The 20174-nt window shown below is 51.9% G+C and overlaps 9 protein-coding genes across 9 annotated transcripts; 7 read left to right on the top strand and 2 right to left on the bottom strand.

Annotated features, from left to right (window-relative positions):
- Positions 1-88: 88 nt before the first annotated feature.
- COCVIDRAFT_36169 (hypothetical protein) lies at positions 89-1342 on the top strand (the record flags this gene model as incomplete). The annotated part of the gene is made up of 2 exons (XM_014702929.1): positions 89-362; positions 423-1342. The coding sequence occupies 2 exons, from the start codon at positions 89-91 to the stop codon at positions 1340-1342; spliced, it is 1194 nt and encodes a 397-aa protein (XP_014558415.1).
- Positions 1343-1747: 405 nt separating this feature from the next.
- Positions 1748-2431, bottom strand: COCVIDRAFT_14433 (hypothetical protein; the record flags this gene model as incomplete). Its single annotated transcript, XM_014702883.1, has 2 exons — positions 1748-1981; positions 2036-2431. The coding sequence occupies 2 exons, from the start codon at positions 2429-2431 to the stop codon at positions 1748-1750; spliced, it is 630 nt and encodes a 209-aa protein (XP_014558369.1).
- A 484-nt stretch (positions 2432-2915) lies between these two features.
- Positions 2916-6652, top strand: COCVIDRAFT_94331 (hypothetical protein; the record flags this gene model as incomplete). The annotated part of the gene is made up of 5 exons (XM_014702928.1): positions 2916-3124; positions 3171-4635; positions 4684-4956; positions 5333-5463; positions 5518-6652. 5 exons carry the CDS (start codon positions 2916-2918, stop codon positions 6650-6652), a joined length of 3213 nt encoding a protein of 1070 aa, XP_014558414.1.
- An 888-nt stretch (positions 6653-7540) lies between these two features.
- On the bottom strand, positions 7541-7744 carry COCVIDRAFT_65945 (hypothetical protein; the record flags this gene model as incomplete). The annotated part of the gene is made up of 1 exon (XM_014702927.1): positions 7541-7744. A coding segment is annotated over one exon (204 nt), but the record flags the coding sequence as incomplete, so codon positions are not given.
- A 2051-nt stretch (positions 7745-9795) lies between these two features.
- Positions 9796-10476, top strand: COCVIDRAFT_94570 (hypothetical protein; the record flags this gene model as incomplete). The annotated part of the gene is made up of 2 exons (XM_014702926.1): positions 9796-9849; positions 9922-10476. 2 exons carry the CDS (start codon positions 9796-9798, stop codon positions 10474-10476), a joined length of 609 nt encoding a protein of 202 aa, XP_014558412.1.
- A 415-nt stretch (positions 10477-10891) lies between these two features.
- COCVIDRAFT_25049 (hypothetical protein) lies at positions 10892-11458 on the top strand (the record flags this gene model as incomplete). Its single annotated transcript, XM_014702897.1, has 1 exon — positions 10892-11458. The coding sequence occupies one exon, from the start codon at positions 10892-10894 to the stop codon at positions 11456-11458; it is 567 nt and encodes a 188-aa protein (XP_014558383.1).
- A 738-nt stretch (positions 11459-12196) lies between these two features.
- Positions 12197-12707, top strand: COCVIDRAFT_36163 (hypothetical protein; the record flags this gene model as incomplete). Its single annotated transcript, XM_014702925.1, has 4 exons — positions 12197-12312; positions 12368-12512; positions 12562-12620; positions 12674-12707. 4 exons carry the CDS (start codon positions 12197-12199, stop codon positions 12705-12707), a joined length of 354 nt encoding a protein of 117 aa, XP_014558411.1.
- A 3178-nt stretch (positions 12708-15885) lies between these two features.
- On the top strand, positions 15886-16320 carry COCVIDRAFT_94422 (hypothetical protein; the record flags this gene model as incomplete). Its single annotated transcript, XM_014702924.1, has 1 exon — positions 15886-16320. One exon carries the CDS (start codon positions 15886-15888, stop codon positions 16318-16320), a length of 435 nt encoding a protein of 144 aa, XP_014558410.1.
- A 140-nt stretch (positions 16321-16460) lies between these two features.
- COCVIDRAFT_94626 (hypothetical protein) lies at positions 16461-18907 on the top strand (the record flags this gene model as incomplete). Its single annotated transcript, XM_014702923.1, has 2 exons — positions 16461-16804; positions 17041-18907. The coding sequence occupies 2 exons, from the start codon at positions 16461-16463 to the stop codon at positions 18905-18907; spliced, it is 2211 nt and encodes a 736-aa protein (XP_014558409.1).
- Positions 18908-20174: the final 1267 nt, after the last annotated feature.

Here is a 20174-nt window from a genome sequence, read left to right as displayed (position 1 = left end):
GTTCCGAGATCTGGGTCTCAGCTTCCCCGGCGACTGCATCATCGCCGCCGCAGCATCGAATCTCTCCAACCCCAACCCATCACCCACGATGAAGCTATCCGGGGCCTTTTTCGCCTCATCACTATCCTGCGCCGTGCTTGCAGCTCGGCCAACCGTCAGCCCAGAGACTGCGCGTCTTATCATCGCCCAGCGCCTGGGCCTGTCGCGATTCCACTCACTCGAGCATGCAGATGCTGACACCATTCACCACATCAACACGTACGGAGGAAAGCGACAGCCGCTGTTTGGAGCAGATGCTACAGACGTCTCCAAGGCGCATCTGCTAGTCTGGGCAGAGGATGCCGACCAAGATGAACCAACAGGTGGGCAGAGGCAACGGCCAACACGGCCACGGAGAGCTGCCGGCTAACTCGAGCTTGCAGTCATCATCAACGACGGATCAGATCGCACACTAGACTTTTCTATATCCGGCGCGCCCTCTGCATCTGACAACGACCGCCTCATCCACGACTTTATAGTGCAGGCCGAGTCGCTGCCAGAACACCCAGACCCCCAGCAGCGAACATACAAGTCCAACTTTGAGATTGAATCGGCGCTTCCCCCAAAGACCAAGTCAAAGGCCTACAATGGCTACCTCAACATGTGGCGCATCGACGAGAGCTCCAAGATGACGACCGAGGAGCTCGCCCAGGTGCTGAGCAACGTCAACAAAAAGGCAGAGGAGGCTGGTTTCTCCACAACCATAGTCATGATGCCGCGCTCGTCCAAGTCCAAGTCCAAGCGTGCTGCCAACCCCTGGGGCACCTACGATGTCCCTGCCATGGAGGCGCGTCGCCAAAACCCGGAAGCCGTTCTCTCCGCCATCCCCTCGACCTCAAAGGTTCCAGTTCTTGAAGATTTCCCTACCATCGCCCAGGCCGACAGCAGCGAGGACAAGAAGGGACCCGTGCGCGGCATCCTCCCCGTCTGCTTCAAGTCGCTAGACGCTTGCCAAAGCCAGACTCACAACTGCTCCAGCCATGGCGAGTGCACGCTCCTCCACAAGGGCCGCGGATCTGGATCCAACCAGGAGACGGTCGACTGCTACGGATGTGCCTGCAAAGCTACAGTTGAGCATGTGGGCGAGGACAAGGGCATGGAATCAAAGAAGAAGGTGACTTACTGGGGAGGCCCCGCCTGCCAGAAGAAGGACATCTCTGTTCAGTTCTGGTTGTTTGTCGGCAGTGGTGTCATTCTGGCATTCCTCGTCTCTGCCGGTATTGGCATGCTTTACTCAATGGGTGCTGAGGAGCTTCCCAGCGTCATTGGTGCCGGTGTTAGCGGACCCACCGCGAGGAAGTAGAAAACTGGAGTGTAAGAGATGAAGTGTACGGAATGAAGTTAGTAAGGAATGAAGTGTAAGAGACGGAGGTGTAAGTCGACGAGGATGAATACAGAGCAAGAGGGGGCGGCAGAGCTGTACAAGTTTTGGCTTTTATACATGGTGTATCAGAACCATTGGTTAGGATGGCAGAGCGTAGTAGCATGTACTCTATGGGATCATTGGCGTTTGGTAGTAGTGCAATCAACATTTGAGCAAGTTAAAAAACATGGTATTCGCGCCTATGACGCCGTTGTGTGCAATCGTCTAAACAATGCGCCACCCGAATGCTGGAAAACGCCAAAAGCCTCATCCCTCATCCCCACTGTCCCTAGAAATGTACTCGAATTAGGGCTTGAAGTAAGTATACCGTGACGTGCAAGGCACTCAATTCTTGCTCTTCTCCACCATTACACCATCCTCCTCGCTCTTCGCCTTCTCGTCATCCAACTCCTTCATGAACTCTGACTGGATGCCAGCCCGGCGGTTCTCCCACCACTCCTTCTCAGCGGGGGCTTTTGCCTCAATTTCAGCCAGACGCTCGCGGATGTGGTTGTTCTGGGCCATTTCAGAAGCGGATTGGAAGATGGTCTGGCCCCAGTTTGGTGCGAATGCATTGGCCTGTAGATTGTCAGTTTACATGCGGCATGTCGCAAATGCATTGCGCAAACTCACCTCGTTGACAACGTCTCTGAGCTCTTCTTCTATTTCCTTCTCAGCGCGCTGGAACCTCTGCCACAAATCATCGCCCACACTACCCCTCTGCAACAGGACCTGGAGCGCCTGCTTCGCATTCCTAATCTGGACAATTCGGTGGATATCTTCCGTTGCCCGGCGCAGCAGGGCGGCCTTTAGGATGCTGTCTGGCACCTTGGGGTCTTCCATGTGCAGAAGGGAGAGGTAGACATTGCGCTGGAGGTGGGTGGGGAACCAGGGTTCGAGAGACGCAGCGTTGGCAGCCTTGCGTTTGCGATATAGGTTTGTGAAGACACCGAAAGAGCCAGCCAGTATACCAATGTAGGCAAAGGGCACAGTGAGCATAAGCCAGTCGACGGCGTCAAAGGGCCACATTTTGGATCGTGGGCGTCAGGTGAGGGCCACAGGAATTACTATCGATGATGTAGAGAAGTGTCTGGTTGGCGGGACACGTCGCAGGCGACGACAAATGTTTGTGCAAAAGTGCTAAAGGAGCGGTGGTGTCCTCAGAAGTGAGATCCAGTTGGGGAGGAGGGTGAAGGCGAGGTAGTCGTGGAATGCGCTCGCCGTATGGTCAGTTATCGATAGAATATCTGGCCAGTTCGCAACTCGGCAAAGGGCCGGGTGGTTTCGCGCTACAACCAGCATGTGCGCTAACGTCGCGCGCGTCATTCTGCCGCCTTCGACGCCCTCCTAGTCACTTTGTGTGTAATCAGTCTACAACCACAGTTCATTACTCCCCGACCCTGTCCCTATCCACACCTCTCTTACCTTCTACAACCTCTTCTACTTTTATTGCTTCACTCGTTCCACTCCCCAACGCATTTGTCCCGCCCGCCAAAACCGATAGTGTCCCGCCATGATACTCAGGTTCGTTAGCAAAGAGGGCCAATTCAGATTGACGGTACAGCCCGAGGATACTTTCCCAGACATTCTCCCACAAATCGCCGAGAAGCTCCCCAAGAATGTCGATCTCGAAAGCCTCAGTGTCAGCAACCGCCCGCAGGGTGGCGATGCGAGGAAATTCGTAGATCTCAAAGGTGTGAGCTTCAAGCAAGTGAACCTGTCGTAAGTAGCTTGGCCAAGCTTGATATCGCCGCTCACGCCTCCTCAGGAACGGTGCACAACTCTTCCTCTCTTTTGAAGAGCAATCTACACCATCGAATGGCCATGCTGCAATTGCCTCTGGCGGCGCGCGACTAAATGGCAAGCCCGTCCAACCCTCCGAAACTGCCTCTGTGCCCCTCGATGGCCCCACGCAAATCATAAAGAAGCCATGGGAAGTGGTCAGACAGTCTCCACTTGACGATCGGCTCGACAGGCAAGATGGCAAGATTCCCCGCAAACGCGACGCCCGCATGTGTACCCACGGGCCTAAGGGCATGTGCGACTACTGCATGCCGTTGGAGCCCTACTCGCCCGAGTACCTTGCCGAAAAGAAGATCAAGCATCTTTCTTTCCACTCGTACCTCCGCAAGGTCAACTCGGCAAAGAACCGACCAGAGCTCGGAAGTTCTTACATCCCGCCTCTGACTGAACCCTACTACCGCGTACGACCCGACTGTCCATCGGGACACAAGCCATTCCCAGAGGGTATCTGTACAAAGTGCATGCCCAGCGCCATCTCGCTCAAACCACAAGAATATCGCATGGTGGACCACGTCGAGTTTGCATCTATACAGGTTGTCGACGATTTGATCAACTTCTGGAGGCAAACTGGTTGTCAGCGACTGGGTTTCTTATACGGCAGATATGAGGAGTACACTGAGGTGCCACTAGGGACAAAGGCTGTGGTTGAGACCATCTACGAGCCTCCGCAGATCAATGAAGTAGACGGGATATCGTTGGGTGACTGGGATAACGAGCAGGTTATTGACGACATCGCCGCACAGTGCGGGCTGCAACGAGTCGGTGTCATCTTTACTGATCTTCTCGACGCCGACAAGGGCGATGGCTCCGTCATCTGCAAGCGACACATAGACTCCTACTATCTGTCTTCACTTGAGGTTTGCTTCTCGGCACGGTATCAGGCAAAGTATCCTCGGCCGTCAAAATGGAGCGATACCGGTCGACATGGATCTAACTTTGTAACATGTGTTATTAGCGGTGACGACCAAGGTCAGATTGGCATCTCATCTTATCAGGTATCAAACGATGCTGTTGAGATGGTGCGCGCCGACATCATCGAGCCTTCGGCGGAACCCAAGGTTATGCTTGTTCAGTCTGAAGAAGACAACGAGGCGCTCAACCGCACGCGATATATCCCTGAAGTCTTCTACCGAAAGATCAACGAACATGGCGCAAATGTACAAGAAATTGCTAAACCTGACTTTCCAGTTGAGTATCTGCTTCTTACACTTACTCATGGTTTCCCCACTCAGCCAAACCCTCTTTTTACCGGTGGCAAGTTTCCAATTGAAAACCGCGAAGCCATGGGCGAAATGCCCGAGATCACGCATCTTAGCAAGGCTCTCAATGCCAAGGCAAATGGCCTTGCTCTCAACACTGCCAGTGGCCTGAAGGCGATTTCGAACTTTCACATGCTCTGCTTCATCCACAACCTGGGCATCCTATCAAAGGTATATTGTCTCCCGATTTCAGCCAGTGTTTACTAATTCGGTAAAAAGGACGAAGAATCGCTTCTGTTCAAGGTTGCATCGACGCACGATACCTCAGAAGGCTCAGCACTCCAGCACACGCCAGGCTGGGCAACTCTTCTAACCATTCTCAAAGAAAGTGGTGAGCGCCCCCCGAAACGTTCTTATCAGTCTCCCTCTCCCTCTCAACCAGCCAGGAGGGGGGCTGCAGCACCTCTTCCCCTGGAGCACCAGCGTACAATGCGACAGCCCTCCTATGGCTCAGATTCCGATTCAGTACAATTGGCTAAGCGGGTCAAGGGGGTTAGGCTGAATGGGAAGTAGATTAGATATTTCTAGTCTGACTCCTGAGGCGTGACCCTTAACACCATAGGTACGAATTTCGACCGATGATGGGCAGCGCAGCAGAGCGCCAGTTACGATGGCATATGGATTTGATGAACGAATGGATGACGCCAAGATGAGCGTGGCATGCATGAGATAAGCAGCGAGCTGGAATGTTCAGCTTTAGATCCAATAATTCAAGAAATGTTCTGATCTTACAAACGACATGATATTCTATATGCAGTGATGGTGACGTGATTGGTGAGCCGCCGCACGGTTGGCAATAACGTGCTTTCGCGAGTTCGCGTCGACGCGTCGCACTTTAGCTTTCCAACTTCGCTCAACTTCAACGCAGCCACCACAAGTCACAATGGCCGACTTCTTCAACATTAAGGCCCGGCAACAGGCCGCTGCGCAGGCGAGTTCTTCAAAAGCCCCTACAACAAAGCAAGAGCCAAATCGCTTGCAACCATGGGTAGAGAAATAGTACACACCCCCACGTATCAACCAACTGGGACTCAAGGCTAACAACCATTGCAGCCGACCCAAGACGCTGTCCGAAGTCACAGCCCAGGACAACACTATCCAAGTCCTCTCCCGCACAATGCAGTCCTCCAACCTACCCCACATGCTATTCTACGGCCCCCCAGGAACAGGAAAAACCTCGACTATCCTCGCCCTTGCCAAAGAACTCTACGGGCCCGAACTCATGAAGTCGCGTGTGCTGGAACTAAACGCATCTGACGAGCGCGGTATCAGCATTGTACGACAAAAAGTCAAAGACTTTGCCCGCCAACAACTTAGCGTAGCACCAACATACAACGTCATGGTAGAAGACAAGAGCGGGACAGGAGAAGGAGGCATGGTACGATACCGAGACAAGTACCCATGCCCACCCTTCAAAATCATCGTCCTCGACGAGGCAGACAGCATGACGCAAGATGCGCAATCCGCGCTCCGCCGCACAATGGAAACATACAGCCGCATGACGCGCTTCTGCCTTGTCTGCAACTACGTCACCCGCATCATCGACCCCCTCGCCTCCCGCTGCTCCAAATTCCGCTTCAAGAGTCTCGACCAGGGCAATGCCGTCAAGCGCGTCAGCGACATTGCTGCGCTCGAGAATGTGCGGCTGGACGACGGTGTAGCAGAGGAATTGGTGCGTGTAGCGGACGGTGATTTACGAAAGGCAATCACATTCTTACAGTCTGCTGCGCGGCTTGTCGGCGCTATACAATCTCAAGGCGGCGGCGGCAAAAAGGGAAAGAAACGTACGGCGGTCCCGGAGGATGACGAGATGGACATCGATTCTGGCAGCACAGCGACACCGTCTGTATCACTCCCTACCATCGCCGAAATCGCAGGCGTCTTACCCCCTGAGACCCTCTCTACTTTCACATCTGCCCTCTTCCCCAAGTCTTCAGCACAAAAAACGATACGGTATAATGAGATTGCCAAGGTCGTCGAGAACATGGTGGCGGAGGGGTGGAGCGCAGCGCAGACGGTAGGGCAGTTGTACGAGCAGATTATGTTTGATGAGAGAGTGGAGGATGTGAAGAAGGTGCGGCTTGCGGCAATGTTTAGTGAGACGGATAAAAGACTTGTGGATGGAAGTGATGAGCATCTGGCTGTGCTGGATTTAGGCGTCAGGGTCGCGGGGGTGTTATGTTTGTGAGAGGCAATATGATGACTATATGGAAAGCATAAAGTGTGGAAATGAAGAAAAAAAACTTGATTCATGGTAATCATGATGCAGATGGATATCTCCGCTGGGGTATTTCAATATACACACGCTTTGAAAAGAAAAGAAACTGATCCTTCGCTCCCTCGCTCCCCACCTCCTCTTTGTGAACGGACTTCTCATTTCATTCATAGCATCACGGGCCAACCTCCAAGGCTTCCCCTGACACACTTTCTCCATACACTTGCTGCAAGTACTAAAAAAAGGAAGAAGAAACAAGAAGAAGAAGAGAAAAGACATTATGCTATATTAACTTCGCCTACCACACGCGTGTCAACACGCCATAACGACGTCTGTCGCTGACTTCAACCCTCTAAGCAAATACACAGAATCCCAGCGCAACACTGACGTACGCCACAGCAGCCAGAAGACCCGTATGCACGGTATTTCTTAGGCCAGCGGAGAAGAGCGCAGACGGGGTTGGCGAGGCAGATGGCGCACTGACTGAGGTGCTGCTGTTGGAAGAGGGAGAAGGGAAAGCTGAGACGGTGGGGGAGAAAAGGGGTGTTGTTGCTGTCGAGGTGGGTGGGGGAGAGGACTGTAGTGCGTTAGTTCGTTGCCAAAGAACCGTAGCAAAAAGGGGAGGAGGATAGTAGTGGATAGTAGTAGACTTGAAAGAAGTATATATTTTGTACTTACCGATGAAACCTGCACAGAGGCAGATGTAACCGCAGCCGCAGACACAACCGCAGACGACGTCTCGCTCGCCAGACTGCTTGTCAAAACCGGGGTCGAAGTTGGCGTCGGCGTCGGCGTCGGTGTCGAAGACGCTTGACTGGCAACCTCACTGCTAGTACTAATGCTACTACTCGTACTCTCCACAGACGAAGTAGTAGTTGCAGGGTAAAACTGAGGCAACAGGCTCTTGACGTCATCAGGCAGATTCTTGTACCAATCTGGTTCAGAAGTACCCGTCGGCATGGGAATGCTGGTGCCGGATGGTATGGCGGTCTTGAGCACTGACAGTATGGAGAGCTGTGTGGGGTTCATGTCGGCAGGGTCTATGGCACGGTCCAGAAGCATGTTGGCGTCGTTGTTGTCCTCGGGTAAGTGTATTCGAGATGCCATGGCTGTGGTGCCGACGAAGAAGAGTGTTGTGAGTCTCATTTTGCCTAGTGCTTGTCGGTGTTTGTTTATTTGGTGTATGTAGATGTTGGGTATCGTGGAAAGAGTGAGATGGGCTGCGCTGCCTGCAGAGTTATGTGGTAAATCGAGAGGTGAACCTAATGAGCGGTTTGGTGCAAAGGACCGGATATTACAGAACAGCTACTGAAGTGTCGTTGGTGAGATGTGGTGGGTGAACCGGGGGGTTTTAATAAGCAAGCAAACGGCCAGCACGACCAAAAGGATGAAGTGAACAAGAGGCTGGCCGACTTGATGGGTCTGTGCAGATGCTTTTGATCGCCCTAGGATCTCTGCTCGAAGAAAAATTCGTCTGGTTCGTGGATAGTATCGTGAGATGAAGGCTGCGGATGGACCGAGAGAATATCCGCACCAATTATTGTGTGTCCTGCACACCGTACCTCAGATCCAATTTCCAGTCGCGCAAAAACAGGAGTCGTGAATTGTGAACCTGCCTGGAGGAGGTACAACGTCGAGGATTTGTGAAGTGGTGATTGGAATATGCACAAGTACACGTTCCCGGTATGTGTAACGCTGTGAGATGATCGTACGCAGTAATGGTGTGGTATAAGTTTGTGCGCGCCGCCAATGAGTAAAGAGTGATGAGACTTTGCGTGACAAATTCTGCAATCTGGATGCTTGAGTGTGCAACCAAAGACACTTGGTGCTAAAAAATCAGTCGGCGCTTATTCTGACAGGTGTTTGCGCATGAATGTAAAAGCGAAGGATTGCAGGGAGTCAAGGGTAAAGTAAAGCGAAAACCACAACCAAAACACTCCCATGTGCGGATGCTACAGATATTATGTATCTCTTTCGGCCGTAGAACCATGGCACAGCATATAGATATCATAAACATTCCGCGTCGCAGCCTTAGCGTTGAACGAGGGAAACGTGCCGTGCTCATATTCTTCTCCCCGCGTTCACGACGCGGCAAGTCATGGTTGGCGCAACGGGTTTGCGCTACGGCACACCAAACCTGCGGCCGTTGAAACAGGACGGAGGTTTCGGGATATTCTGGCCAATCCAAACACTTTGTGCCTGAGAAGATATGCGCTTTTTGAGGGAAATTACATAGACCCTGAAAGCAGTAGCGCCATCATGATGAGGAGAAAGGTTTCCCAGTCTTCTGTTTGAGATTCAATGGTCATGGTGATGGATGAACAGGCACCCAAAAACGACAATTTTTGAAACCAGTTGGGATGCCACTGTGTGTCTTTTCTATAATTGGATCATCGTAGGATAGTCTTTAGTTTATTGTCTGCGTCCTTGTGAAGGCGCTCGTTTGTCCGAATGTGTGTACGACTAGAGCCAGACCGAGGTATTCCGCTTCGTCACAGACGGGAGTGCGACAATAAGTTTTTGAATGGCCGGAAGGACTTCAGTTTCGGAATGGCGGAGAAGGCCTCCGTAAAATGGGCCTGGGTTCTCGGATTCATCGCATTCTGCGTTGAGACTGTATGCCTTGCTTCACCGCTTTCCGACGCACTCATTCCCAAGCCATCGTCGCTTTGTTTTTCCGCCCATCTTCTATCGTCCGCTGAGCCATCGGGGTGCTTTGAAAATGGCTTTGTTCATGTACCTGCTTACATATTTCCGGTGTGATTGGTATGAGACTGGCAATTTTAGTGTTTCACGAGGGGTACTATCCTGAAGGGGATAACGCCGAAGGGGGTAAACCTCGGTAGGCAGTACGACAAGGCTTACACATGCTTTTGGGATGAATGTGACAGCGTACCTTTGCGGAGTAATGGAGATGCACGCCTAAATGGCTGTCCTCGGGAATTGTGGTGTTTAAGCGGGGTTGTGGCAGTATACGGTAAGGATACCGACGACGGCTACCCCTCAAATGACATGCAGCTTCTTGCGTCGATAACTTAACAGAGTTAAACATAAAACATCAACCTTTCGCACTTTTGAAGAGCCTGTAAAGTCAGCAAAACATTGTACCAGCAAATATGGCGTCTCCCGCGAACATTAATATCAAGAACCTCGTTGGACGATGGACTATGGTAAGACTAAAGCGAATTCCATGGTTACCAAATAAGCAATGCTTCAACAGATCCTCTAACGTGATCTCGCAGAACAAGTCCGAGTCCGATGCCTTCGATCCAGTTCTCTCCCTCCAGGGCATCGGCTGGCTCACACGAAAGGCCATTGGGGCAGCAACCCTGACTCAATACTTGTACCAAAGCACCGTCGATGGTTCAGACGGTGTGCCTACCACGCACATTAAAGTGGACCAGTTCCTCACTGGTGGCCTCAAGGGATCGCCAGAAAACCGAACCCTGGACTGGGCCTACCGCGAGCACAGCGACTTGATCTTCGGCGTCATCAAAGGCCGTTCCCGCTACTCTACCCTCCAGAAATTCCAGGAAGAGTCCAAGGAAACAGGTGCGACGGATGAAGATATCAAGTACCTGATTGAGGGGTGGTTGAATGAAAGCCAAGAAGGGGATGTCATAGAAAGCTTTACGTCCAGTGCGGCCAACAAGTGGATTTTATGGAACGTTTGGGGCTTCGCTGAATCTGGCGGAAAGAGGAAGCTGGTAAAGAAGTTTGCTGTTAGGAACACTGACACGGGTGCGGATGTGAGGGTGAGATTGGTTTACGACTACCTTGGTCCCTTGGAGGAATAGATCGCATAGAGTATGGACCAGGAATCAACTGGTCTTAATTGAGCCTATCCATTGAATACTAAAGTTTTCTTTTTTCTCCGCTGTGACTGTGTTTGGATCTCCAATCTGGTAGTCATGTCCCTCGAGTCCACAATTGTCGCACAGCATGTATTGTCCATGGTCGTGCGACTCTGCACAACGTTAGGATACAACTCAACGTTTTGGTCAGATCCTCGTACAGTAAGGCTCATGTATGGACTCGCACATATTTTCTTGTGCTTTGCGCCTGATTGAGATGCAGTGACGTAGCGCATGTCGCTCATGTCAGGCTTAAATACGCAGTAGACTTGCTACTGCAGGGGCCACAAAACCAGCAACACCTCTGGACTCGTCCTTTTGCATATTCAGACGGCAACTGACAGCGTCAAGTTGCGACATGATTGTCTCGAGCATCACAGCCAATCTCTTCCTCGGCCTGGTTGTCTTAACGTCGGCGATATTGATCGTGATCATGATTTACCTGCTCATTCGATTCGTCAATCGGGACAAGAGAAAAGTAAATCCTCGACAAGACTTCGAGCCGGGGCTTCTCGACCCCGAAAGCGGTCGCGAGTCTCGTCTATCACATCGACTTTCCCGACAGCAAACACAGCAAGAGCAGCGAGAGGATCTGTTGCAACACTACTCGTCAGTGTCACGGCCGCCATCTATCGAACTTCTTCCCGAGATCAAGACTAGTTCTAGTGATGACAGAGCAAGTGAGTGGTTGGAACAGGGTGTTACTGATAAGGGGTTTGATGTGGTTGATGGGGACCTTGGAGAAAAGAAGCCCGAGATGCGACAGGTTGAGGTCATGAAACCAAAGAAACACCTGAGATGGGAATGTACAGACGAAAACATGGATGGCCGTGACAGAGTGCCCGGGGTAGCTGAAAATACAAAAGGTGACGGGACAGCATGTACAAAGTACCCGCCGGAGAAGGCACTCGATGTGGCTGTTTGATCTGAACATATGGACGGCAACCGCATCGCTGGTTCAACCACTGACTTCGAGCTTCCATTATCTTCGCCAAGTGTCCGAATGTTTTCAGTGTCGCTAGTCCTCGGAGGGTTCCGTGTCAGCATTCTATCAGCACGCGGTTATGTATTGGTTGCTCAGCCAGTGTGCTTGCAACAGCTGATATCATGCTATCGAGGACGGTCAAATTCTATGTGGCCGAATGATTTATGTAGCGTATTGTTGAGCAGAGAAATTCAGTATTTGTCAAACATGGTCAATGTGCAGATGCACGGAGAAGCTCACGTGGTCATTATTCTTGCGCCTGTTCCACCGGCTAAGGCGTAAGCCTCACAGACATGAGCAACGAACGCTGATCAGCAGAGATGCAGATACAGGGGTGAAAGACGTTGCGGTAGGAACATGGAGGAGCGGATACCCTTGGCCGGTTTGGGGTTAGAGCCGAAGCTCGGGCCGACGCAGCGACTAAATTTCATGACTCTCGTAAACAACGACTGTTTGGGCTTGATGCCTTGAGCTATTTCTCCTCTAGTTCACTGATACGGTGACTCTCTCTCTGCATCCAAGGGCCAGAACTCTCTATCAACGCGCCCATTTCCGCATACGTAATCGCAGCTGCGTACCAAAACCGCGCCGCCGTCTGCCCCACTCGCTTCCCTCAGCCGCGAACACCCCACCGCACGAGCACACGAGCGCCTCTATTCGCGTCACCCAGCTGCAAACATGTCGGGCGATCTGGATATCGACTTCACGCGCCGGAACAAGAAACCGCGCCCGCTTTCTGAGCATGAGAAGGAGAAGCTGGATGAGTTTGTCGACGCGATCCACTACTCGGCAAGGTCGGTTGTTTGTTCAAGGAGCGGTCAGCGCGGGATGTACTGATGCTGGCGATAGGTACTCGGACGACGTCTACGAATATCGCCATGTACAGCTGCCCAAGCAGATGCTGAAGGCGATTCCCAAGGACTACTTTGATGGCGCACGAGGCACACTGAAGTTGCTGTGGGAAGAGGAGTGGAGGGCACTGGGAATCACTCAGGTACGGGCGCCCGACTGGATATGCGTACTGCTTGCTGACATGAAGACAGAGTTTGGGATGGGAACACTATGAGGTACATGAGCCAGAGCCGCATATTTTGCTCTTCAAGTAGGTTTTGTTCTTTGTGAGCGTACAGCAAAGCTCGGACTGATTGGATACAGGCGACCTATCAACTACCAGCCGCCTATGCACTGAAGAAGAGGATGCCTCGGCGCGGCTTCCGGTTTTCTTCACGTCAAACGCGACACGCGCAACATTTGCGCAGACTATGACAGCACTCGACATGGCCTATTTTTTCCTTGGGATACCTTCCTGCTTGTTTGTCGATTTAGAGCGAGAGACGCTAGATATAACGACGATATGATCATGGCGAAACACATGATGCGCTACATGGCCCCCCATACGAGGCATGTACTTGGGATTCCATTATGCGATTGGGGTGACGAGTGCCCAGACTTTGTACATACAATTATCACAGGAGCTTTGCCGAGGGCATGAGCAATCAGCAGATTCCATGAGATTAAGTACACGGGTATTTGACTGTTGTAGTAAAGAAATCAACAACTGATCCCATTTTGAACTGCAATTCCTTTTTTTGTCTTAGTGGTGATGTCAAGATGCTTGCGAAGGATGACGAAATATCTTACACATGATGCAGAAAATACGCAACTAACAAGTTGTTCCACGGAGTACTTAGTATCCATGCGTGTACAAAGGATTTTCTCACTCGACACCAAACCCAAGAAATCGTGTACTACCATCAACATTGCGTTTTAGAAAGAAACATATTAATAGGCGCCAAACGCGGATATGAAAAAACTAAATCCTCAAGACTAGCACCATACCAACTATCTGCCACCATGAGTAAGAGAAGAAAAAAAAACAGGTACCTCGAACGTGACAGAAAAAGACCCACCGCTCGCTCATACACGATTAAAATTTTTAGCTTAGTAATAGTAGTAGTAGTAGTAGTAGTAGTAGTAGTAGTAGTAGTTGGTAAGTCATTCCCCACGTGCGCTTCTGCAACGTTGAATACTAGTTGTCGGTATAAAATTTCTTGATGTTTAGAATAGGATAGTGGATTTGAGGGAAATAAGATATTATACGTGTTGGAGAAATGGCGGGGAAAAAAAAGGAAGTAGGTCTGGGTTGGAAAGGATTTCTTTTGCTTAATATGAAGCCAGGTTGTATCTACCAATGCATACGGATGTAGGATAGTCTCACAAGCTCGTATAGTATGTAGAAATGAGCAATTCGTTGCCCAGTTTGTTTGTTTAGCCCAAGTCAACTTGCGCTTTTACGTTGTAGTGCAAAGAAGGAAAAGATTGGAGAAGGAAAAAAAAAGGACACGAAACCCGCTTCGACAAGCCAAGATACTATGGGTCTTGTACGATGTACAGTGGGCAATGCTAGTAGGCGTTATAAGAAGATTGATTGATTTTCATCGATATTGGTGCGTAGTATATTGCCATGTCAGCATTGGCGTGGGGTCCCCAAATCCCGCGGCAAGCCTTGGAAACTTTAAAAGCTTAAACGGGGGAAATAATACCCCAGACCCCAGCTCTGAAAATCAATGTGACTAGAGGAGGGTGAGACGCAAAGGATATCCCGGATTGTAAGGATTGGCGATTCGCCTTGTCGCGATAACCTTATAGCCACGTCTCAATGAATGCAGTGCGCGCGCTACAGTTTCCGTGTTTCAGAAGGTGTCGTCGTCAGCGAGACAATGATAAATGTTAAGTGGCTCTACATCAGATGTATGAATCTCCTAGCATGAGTAATCTCACACCGCCAGACGGTACAACATGACGTGAAGAGGCAGGCTGTCGGTGTAGGTTGCCGATGTAAGTAAGTAGTAAGTAAACATGGCTCGTTGATCCTTGACAGACGGCAAATGCGACGACTGAAGCATAAGAAGACGGGTGCAGAGCAGGCAGGCAGGCAGGTAACAATGGAGGATTGGATGCGGAGAATAGCGGCCCGACTTGCCAAACGATGCCATTGGGCTAAGCATAGTTTGCTCGCGTAGGCTGTCACATGCAGATCCGCGATCAAAGATCTCGTAATCGTAACCATGGAACCCTGAGGTGTCGGAAAATTGACGCGGTTGGGCGGAAGTAGACAGCCTCGGAGTTGGCCAGTGAGGGAGCGCGGAGTGTGAGGGCGCGGAGCAGAGGTCCAGGGTGGTGACGGGCCTTTGGAGGGTGATAACGACTAAGGGCAAGGTTCCGTTGTTGAGAAATTGGAACACGGCCTTTAGCGAGGCCAGATAGGGCAACGCAGCGAGTGCAGCTGGGGGACCCACCGGTCGCTTTGCACGAACATGACCCAAGATTGAGGTCGCTGGCAGTGCAAGGCTAAAAGGCTTGGAGCTTTTACGTACACAAGCGTAGATCTCGACCGTCTTACAGCAGCAGGCAAGGGCAATTGACCGCGGCTCGGGAGCGACAAGGGCGAGAAATGGGGCTCCGGAGGAACAGACGAGGCGGGTATGACATCACGGGGAGAAGAGGTGGACGGTAGATGGGATTGGCGGAGCATTCCGGATGCTGCGCATTGCCGGTGGTCGGAGAGCAAGACGTTTTGCCTGAAGGGCGAGCGGTGAGGCTATCGTGGGCAGGGTTGGAGCGGAGCAGACATGGCAATCAAGGGACCCACTAGCATGTATTTCTAGGTATGGGTAGGGCACTGTGGAGAAGACGGTCGCGCGACACGTGCGGAGGGCGCCTATAGGAGTAGGTACTATGGCACAAACCATGCAAGAAGGGTGGTGGTGATTTGCAAGTCGAATAGGATTTCTGGTATAGTCAGCGAGCGGGAGAGTGACATGTACTTGGTTGGTGCTACTGCAACGGTGTGTCGTATACGTAAGCAGGTACTTGCAATGTCGGTGCTAAGTAGTTACGTACACACATGCAGCGTCTGGGATTTGCAGGTGGCGAGGGAGGAGGGCTGTGTGTGTGTGGCAGGTCGGCGGGATCGGGACAAAACGGTCGGTTGCAAGAGTGACAGGCAAAGCAAAGGGCAATGATGTCGTGGGCAGGCGTGGTGAGCTGTGAGGGATGGGCAGTCGTGTGCGTCGAGTCGTGGGTGACGTGCATATGCCAATGGCCCCAAGTATGGAGTCTGGTAACGAGTACATAAGAGTAACTGGCCTAGACAGGCAGACTGGGGCGTGAGTAGTGCAGCGCAGCAGATAAGCTCCTGGGCTGGAGTAATGGAAAGATCAAACGATGCAGGTGGGGGAGCGGTCGTGCGTCGGCCATTGGCCCGTCGTGCTTTCCTTATCTCTCGGCTGTACGTAAGATAGCACAAAGCAGGGACGGCGCTAAGCCCCATCCGTCCTACTGCCCTGCCCATCCGTGCGCGGTCCATGTCCAAACCCATCCCGAGCACATGTCTGCCACAAAAGACAGTGCCGGCGCTCTCTCAAAGGCAGAAACATATACATACACTACACACATACATACACATTCACCCATCTGCCCTGCCCTACCCTCCCCGACAATGCACCACCCCTCTGCTCGCTCCACGTCCTAGCCCTCCGCCCCAGGACCAGCCCAGGCTTCTCACGCCGCTCCCGCCCCGCCGACGTCGCTCCATCTCCTACACTGTAGTAGTTGGGCACACGTTCAATGACGGCGCGAACCATCAGCCACCTCATTCTCCTCACAGCCGTTACCGGCAATCTGGGCCCTTGAGCACCCGCTGTCTTGTCCCTTTCCATCCCTCCATCCCTACCTCCCTCCCTCCGCTGCATTACCCAAATATATTTGCTGTTCTTGGCATAGCCCAATATCCAAAGTGACCTCGCCATCTCCCACGCGATAAGACCTGCCACATACCCTGCTCCGATAGCAAGACACTTGCATCCTGATCCGCAGTCTGGCCAACGGCCCGTAGTCTCTCATAGCCTTATCGCCCCCCTTCCACGCCAGCTGCCCAGCCATGACGGCCGTAGCAATGCAGCAGCCGGCCATGGGCCCACGCCCAGTCGTCTCCATAGCACCAGCTCGCCCTCGTACAGTACACAAGTCGCCCTCGACCAAGGAGAACCTGACCAAACCAACCTCAACCAACGGCCCCGTCTCCAACATCCGCTCGCGGAGAGAACGCCCGTGTGACGCTTGCAGACGGAGAAAGAGTCGCTGTGTGATACACGAGGGCGCCGCCCTGTGTGTCCTGTGCGAGTTCCACAAGCAGGACTGTACCTTTGTGCAAAGTCCTCTGCCCCGCAAGAGAAAAGTCGTCGACGGCGAGAAAAAGGATTCGCCCAGCAACACAAAGAAGAGGTATGTCTAGGCTCCTCCACTGCCCCGCGTTCGAGAAAATGTCCGATGGCTCGCTTGGCCGACGAGCAACCACTACGTACATGTACCACGCCAAACTGTCACGTGCTCACGTGCCATGCACTCTACCTGCCTTCCCTCCCCACCCGTCATGTGGTTTGTATCCATTGCCTTTTTAAATCTTCGTTTTCGACTTGTGCTTTGTGCGGCTAAACGGCATGACTGATACCGTCTGCTAGATCCGTCGACTCGGAACCTCCTCCATTGGCACTGTCGACCCCCACCATCACAGCAACAGCGCCAAGCCCACCATCACAATCACAACCACCACAACCACCACCAACACAGCTGTCCCACGTGCAAAGTCTGCACCTACCTCAGCTTGGAGAGACGCTGGGCCTGCAACGGCGCCAGCACAGCAGATACATTGGTCTGAGCTCCCCTTTCGACTCCCTACTCATTGGCCTCTCTCAATTCGATACCCGTAACGAATCTACTTTTGATCTCGGCACCCTTCGACGAGTAAACGATCATGAATGCTTCATCATGCTGCCTGACGAGAACACGCAAGATTTTGCCGGCGAGTCCGAGGCACTGACTCAGGTCGAGCAGCTTGTGCACCCACATGGCCCTGCCCTGCTAGACTTGTACTTTCAAGTAGTACATCCAAACTACCCCATTATCCAAAAGCACCTTTTCGTCGAGCGCTATCGTAGTGGCGACCGGGGCTTCTCACCAGCCCTTCTAGCTGGAATGTACATTCTGGCCCTAAATTGGTGGTCCTTCAACCCCAAGCTCGCAAGCTATTCCAAACCCGATGCAGCTCGATTGGAAGCAGTTGCAATGAAGGCATTGACATTGTCAATGGAGCGTCCTAAACTGTCAACTGTGCAGGCAGGTTTGTTGTTGCTCCAGCGTCCAGAAGCAGATTCATGGAGTCTGACTACGCAACTGGTCGCCGTTGGCCAAGAACTAGGCCTCCATCTTGACTGCTCCTCATGGTCGGTTCCTCTCTGGGAGCGTGGATTGAGGAAGCGCATCGCATGTGCGTTGTACATGCAGGACAAATGGAGCTCGTTGATCCACGGTCGCCCCTCACATATCTTCAATGCTAACTGGGCAGTCAAGCCCATTACTGAAGAAGATTTTATTGAAGAAGGAGACGGATATGAGACACGGCAAGAAGAGACCGAAGACGAAAAAACAGACAGCCAGCGAGGACGGATACTGTTTGCCCAGATGATCGGACTTACCCAAATCATGGCAGAAGTCATGGATACATTTTACACCCAAACTGCCATCCAAGATTTTGCAAATGCAGGAAAGAAGTCCACTGAACTCATTCTGGCCCGCGCCAAGCCTGTGCAAATAAAGCTCCGCCAGTGGCACGAGAAGTTGCCTGCTGAAGTTAAGATGAACACGCCGGAGAAGGGCAAGCTCACGTCGACTGGCTATCTGCACCTCGCATACTTTGCGACAGAAATCACTCTGCATCGACGCATTGTGCAGTCTCTTGACTCGACCAACCCAGACTCTTACGGTCTTTTCATGTGCCGCAGTGCTGCGAAGACGCGATTGATCTCTGCCATGGACTTTGTCAACCGCCTCAAGCCAGAACATCTGCAGGCCTTCTGGTATTTTGCTTCCAAGGTCAACTTTACACTCATCGGAACGTTTGGGTCGTTATTGTGGGCTACGGCGCCCGCCAAAGAAGAGGCCGAGTTCTACAAGCTGAGGTTGTGCGAATATCGCTGGACCCTGTCTGTCTCTTCCAAGCGCGCCGACTTTCTCGATTACGCAGTCTCCATGCTGGACGCTAGCCGTGCGATGTTAAGCAACCTAGCGGAAAAACCAAGTCTGGCTGAGCAGATTAGCAATGCTGGAGTGCCCCCTGCAGCACCTCCACGACAATACTCATCCTTCTCGAACATGGGGCCGCCACAGAGTTCCAATGGGTCGGGAAGGTATGAGCAGGAAGACATTGATATGGCCGACGGTGATGACCTCCAAAGAACGTCATCTGGCGAAAGCTTTGACGGGTTCCACGATGGCTCGCAATATGGTAGTCGTCCGCATACGGCTGGCAACTCGCCTCGCTCTCAATGAGCAGGCTCTTTATAGGATTGGTGGTTACGATATTGAAAAGGTTTTGGTTATTGGGTGGTATGCACTAGATTTTGGTGGTTACGATTCTCAGCGATTCAGCGACATCTTTACTGTTGGATGGCAGGCGTTATGTACTGGTGGTGCGCGCAGATATACCACAAGAGCTTTCACATATTGCGCGAAAATGGCGCCATATCGCGACACACAATGTCCGACACATGTGTGGTCGGCTCCATCTGCTTGCTTTTTTTGCAGAAATAGTTATGATCTCATGTTTCATGTTAGCGCAGGCCGCGCCTTTGGTTACATCCATTGGCCTTAGAGAATGAAGCATCGGTATTCTGTCTCTTTTTGAGAGCAGCACAAGCAGTTTCAGCCCAGTAGTGAGTTGCAGTGTCACTACAAAAGAAAAATAAGCACAAACAACTTGGAAAATGTCATATAGTATAGTGACGCTAACATGGTGTGGTGATATTATAGTCAACTGAGCTGAGCAGTGGCTGTGTGCATAACATTGAAGCTATTCAGAGAGACAGGGCCAGCTGCGCCATGCCCATGGTCCGTCGTTGATGCGGGCTGCGGGAGTCGGGTGGGCCCGCGTGCCGCTTCCTCTTGCTCTGAACAAAAGCACTGCCCACGCCACGTCGGGAATAAGCACACCCATCCTCTCTCAGCCATTTACCATTCATGGAAAGGACCAGGTGACATGCTCATTTACATTGGCATACTTCACCTGAGAAGCAAGTGTCATGTTGTAACCAACAAACAACAGTCGCCATTGGCACAGTCGAGCGGCACACCCTCAACCCCTCACAACTCATCACAACTCGTCATGTCAAAAGCCAGAAAAAGAAATGTCCCGCCTCCACCTTTCGCTTCGAGCCAGAGGAATCTGGGCTGCCCTTTTATTCAACCTCTCAGTTGAAGAGAGTGAGAGGCACAAGAATGCAGGCAATGGCATCGCCTAATGCAGCTTGTGGGAACATGTCGCTTGGCAGCCTGCCGTAGCTCTCAGCCGTAGCATAAAAGATCGGGCGTTTTCTTGGGCAATTTGGGGGCTAACCCTCAGCTTCCTGTCGATCCTTCGCGGTGTGAGCTTTCTAGCGGATAGACAGCTGAAAGGAAGGATTACGCAGTCTGGTTGCCTTATTGCCTTTCTCTCTTTTTCCCACCGTCTGGGGTTGCCCCTGAACGTTACAGTCGAAACCTTCTTTTGCTACGCTTGCATCCACTACAGTCTTGGTACGATTTTCGGATCGTCCTACAT

The sequence above is a fragment of the Bipolaris victoriae genome, assembly GCF_000527765.1.
Source record: "Bipolaris victoriae FI3 unplaced genomic scaffold scaffold_26, whole genome shotgun sequence".
Classification (NCBI taxonomy): Eukaryota; Fungi; Ascomycota; class Dothideomycetes; order Pleosporales; family Pleosporaceae; genus Bipolaris; species Bipolaris victoriae.
This window is presented reverse-complemented; position numbering and strand designations above follow the sequence as displayed.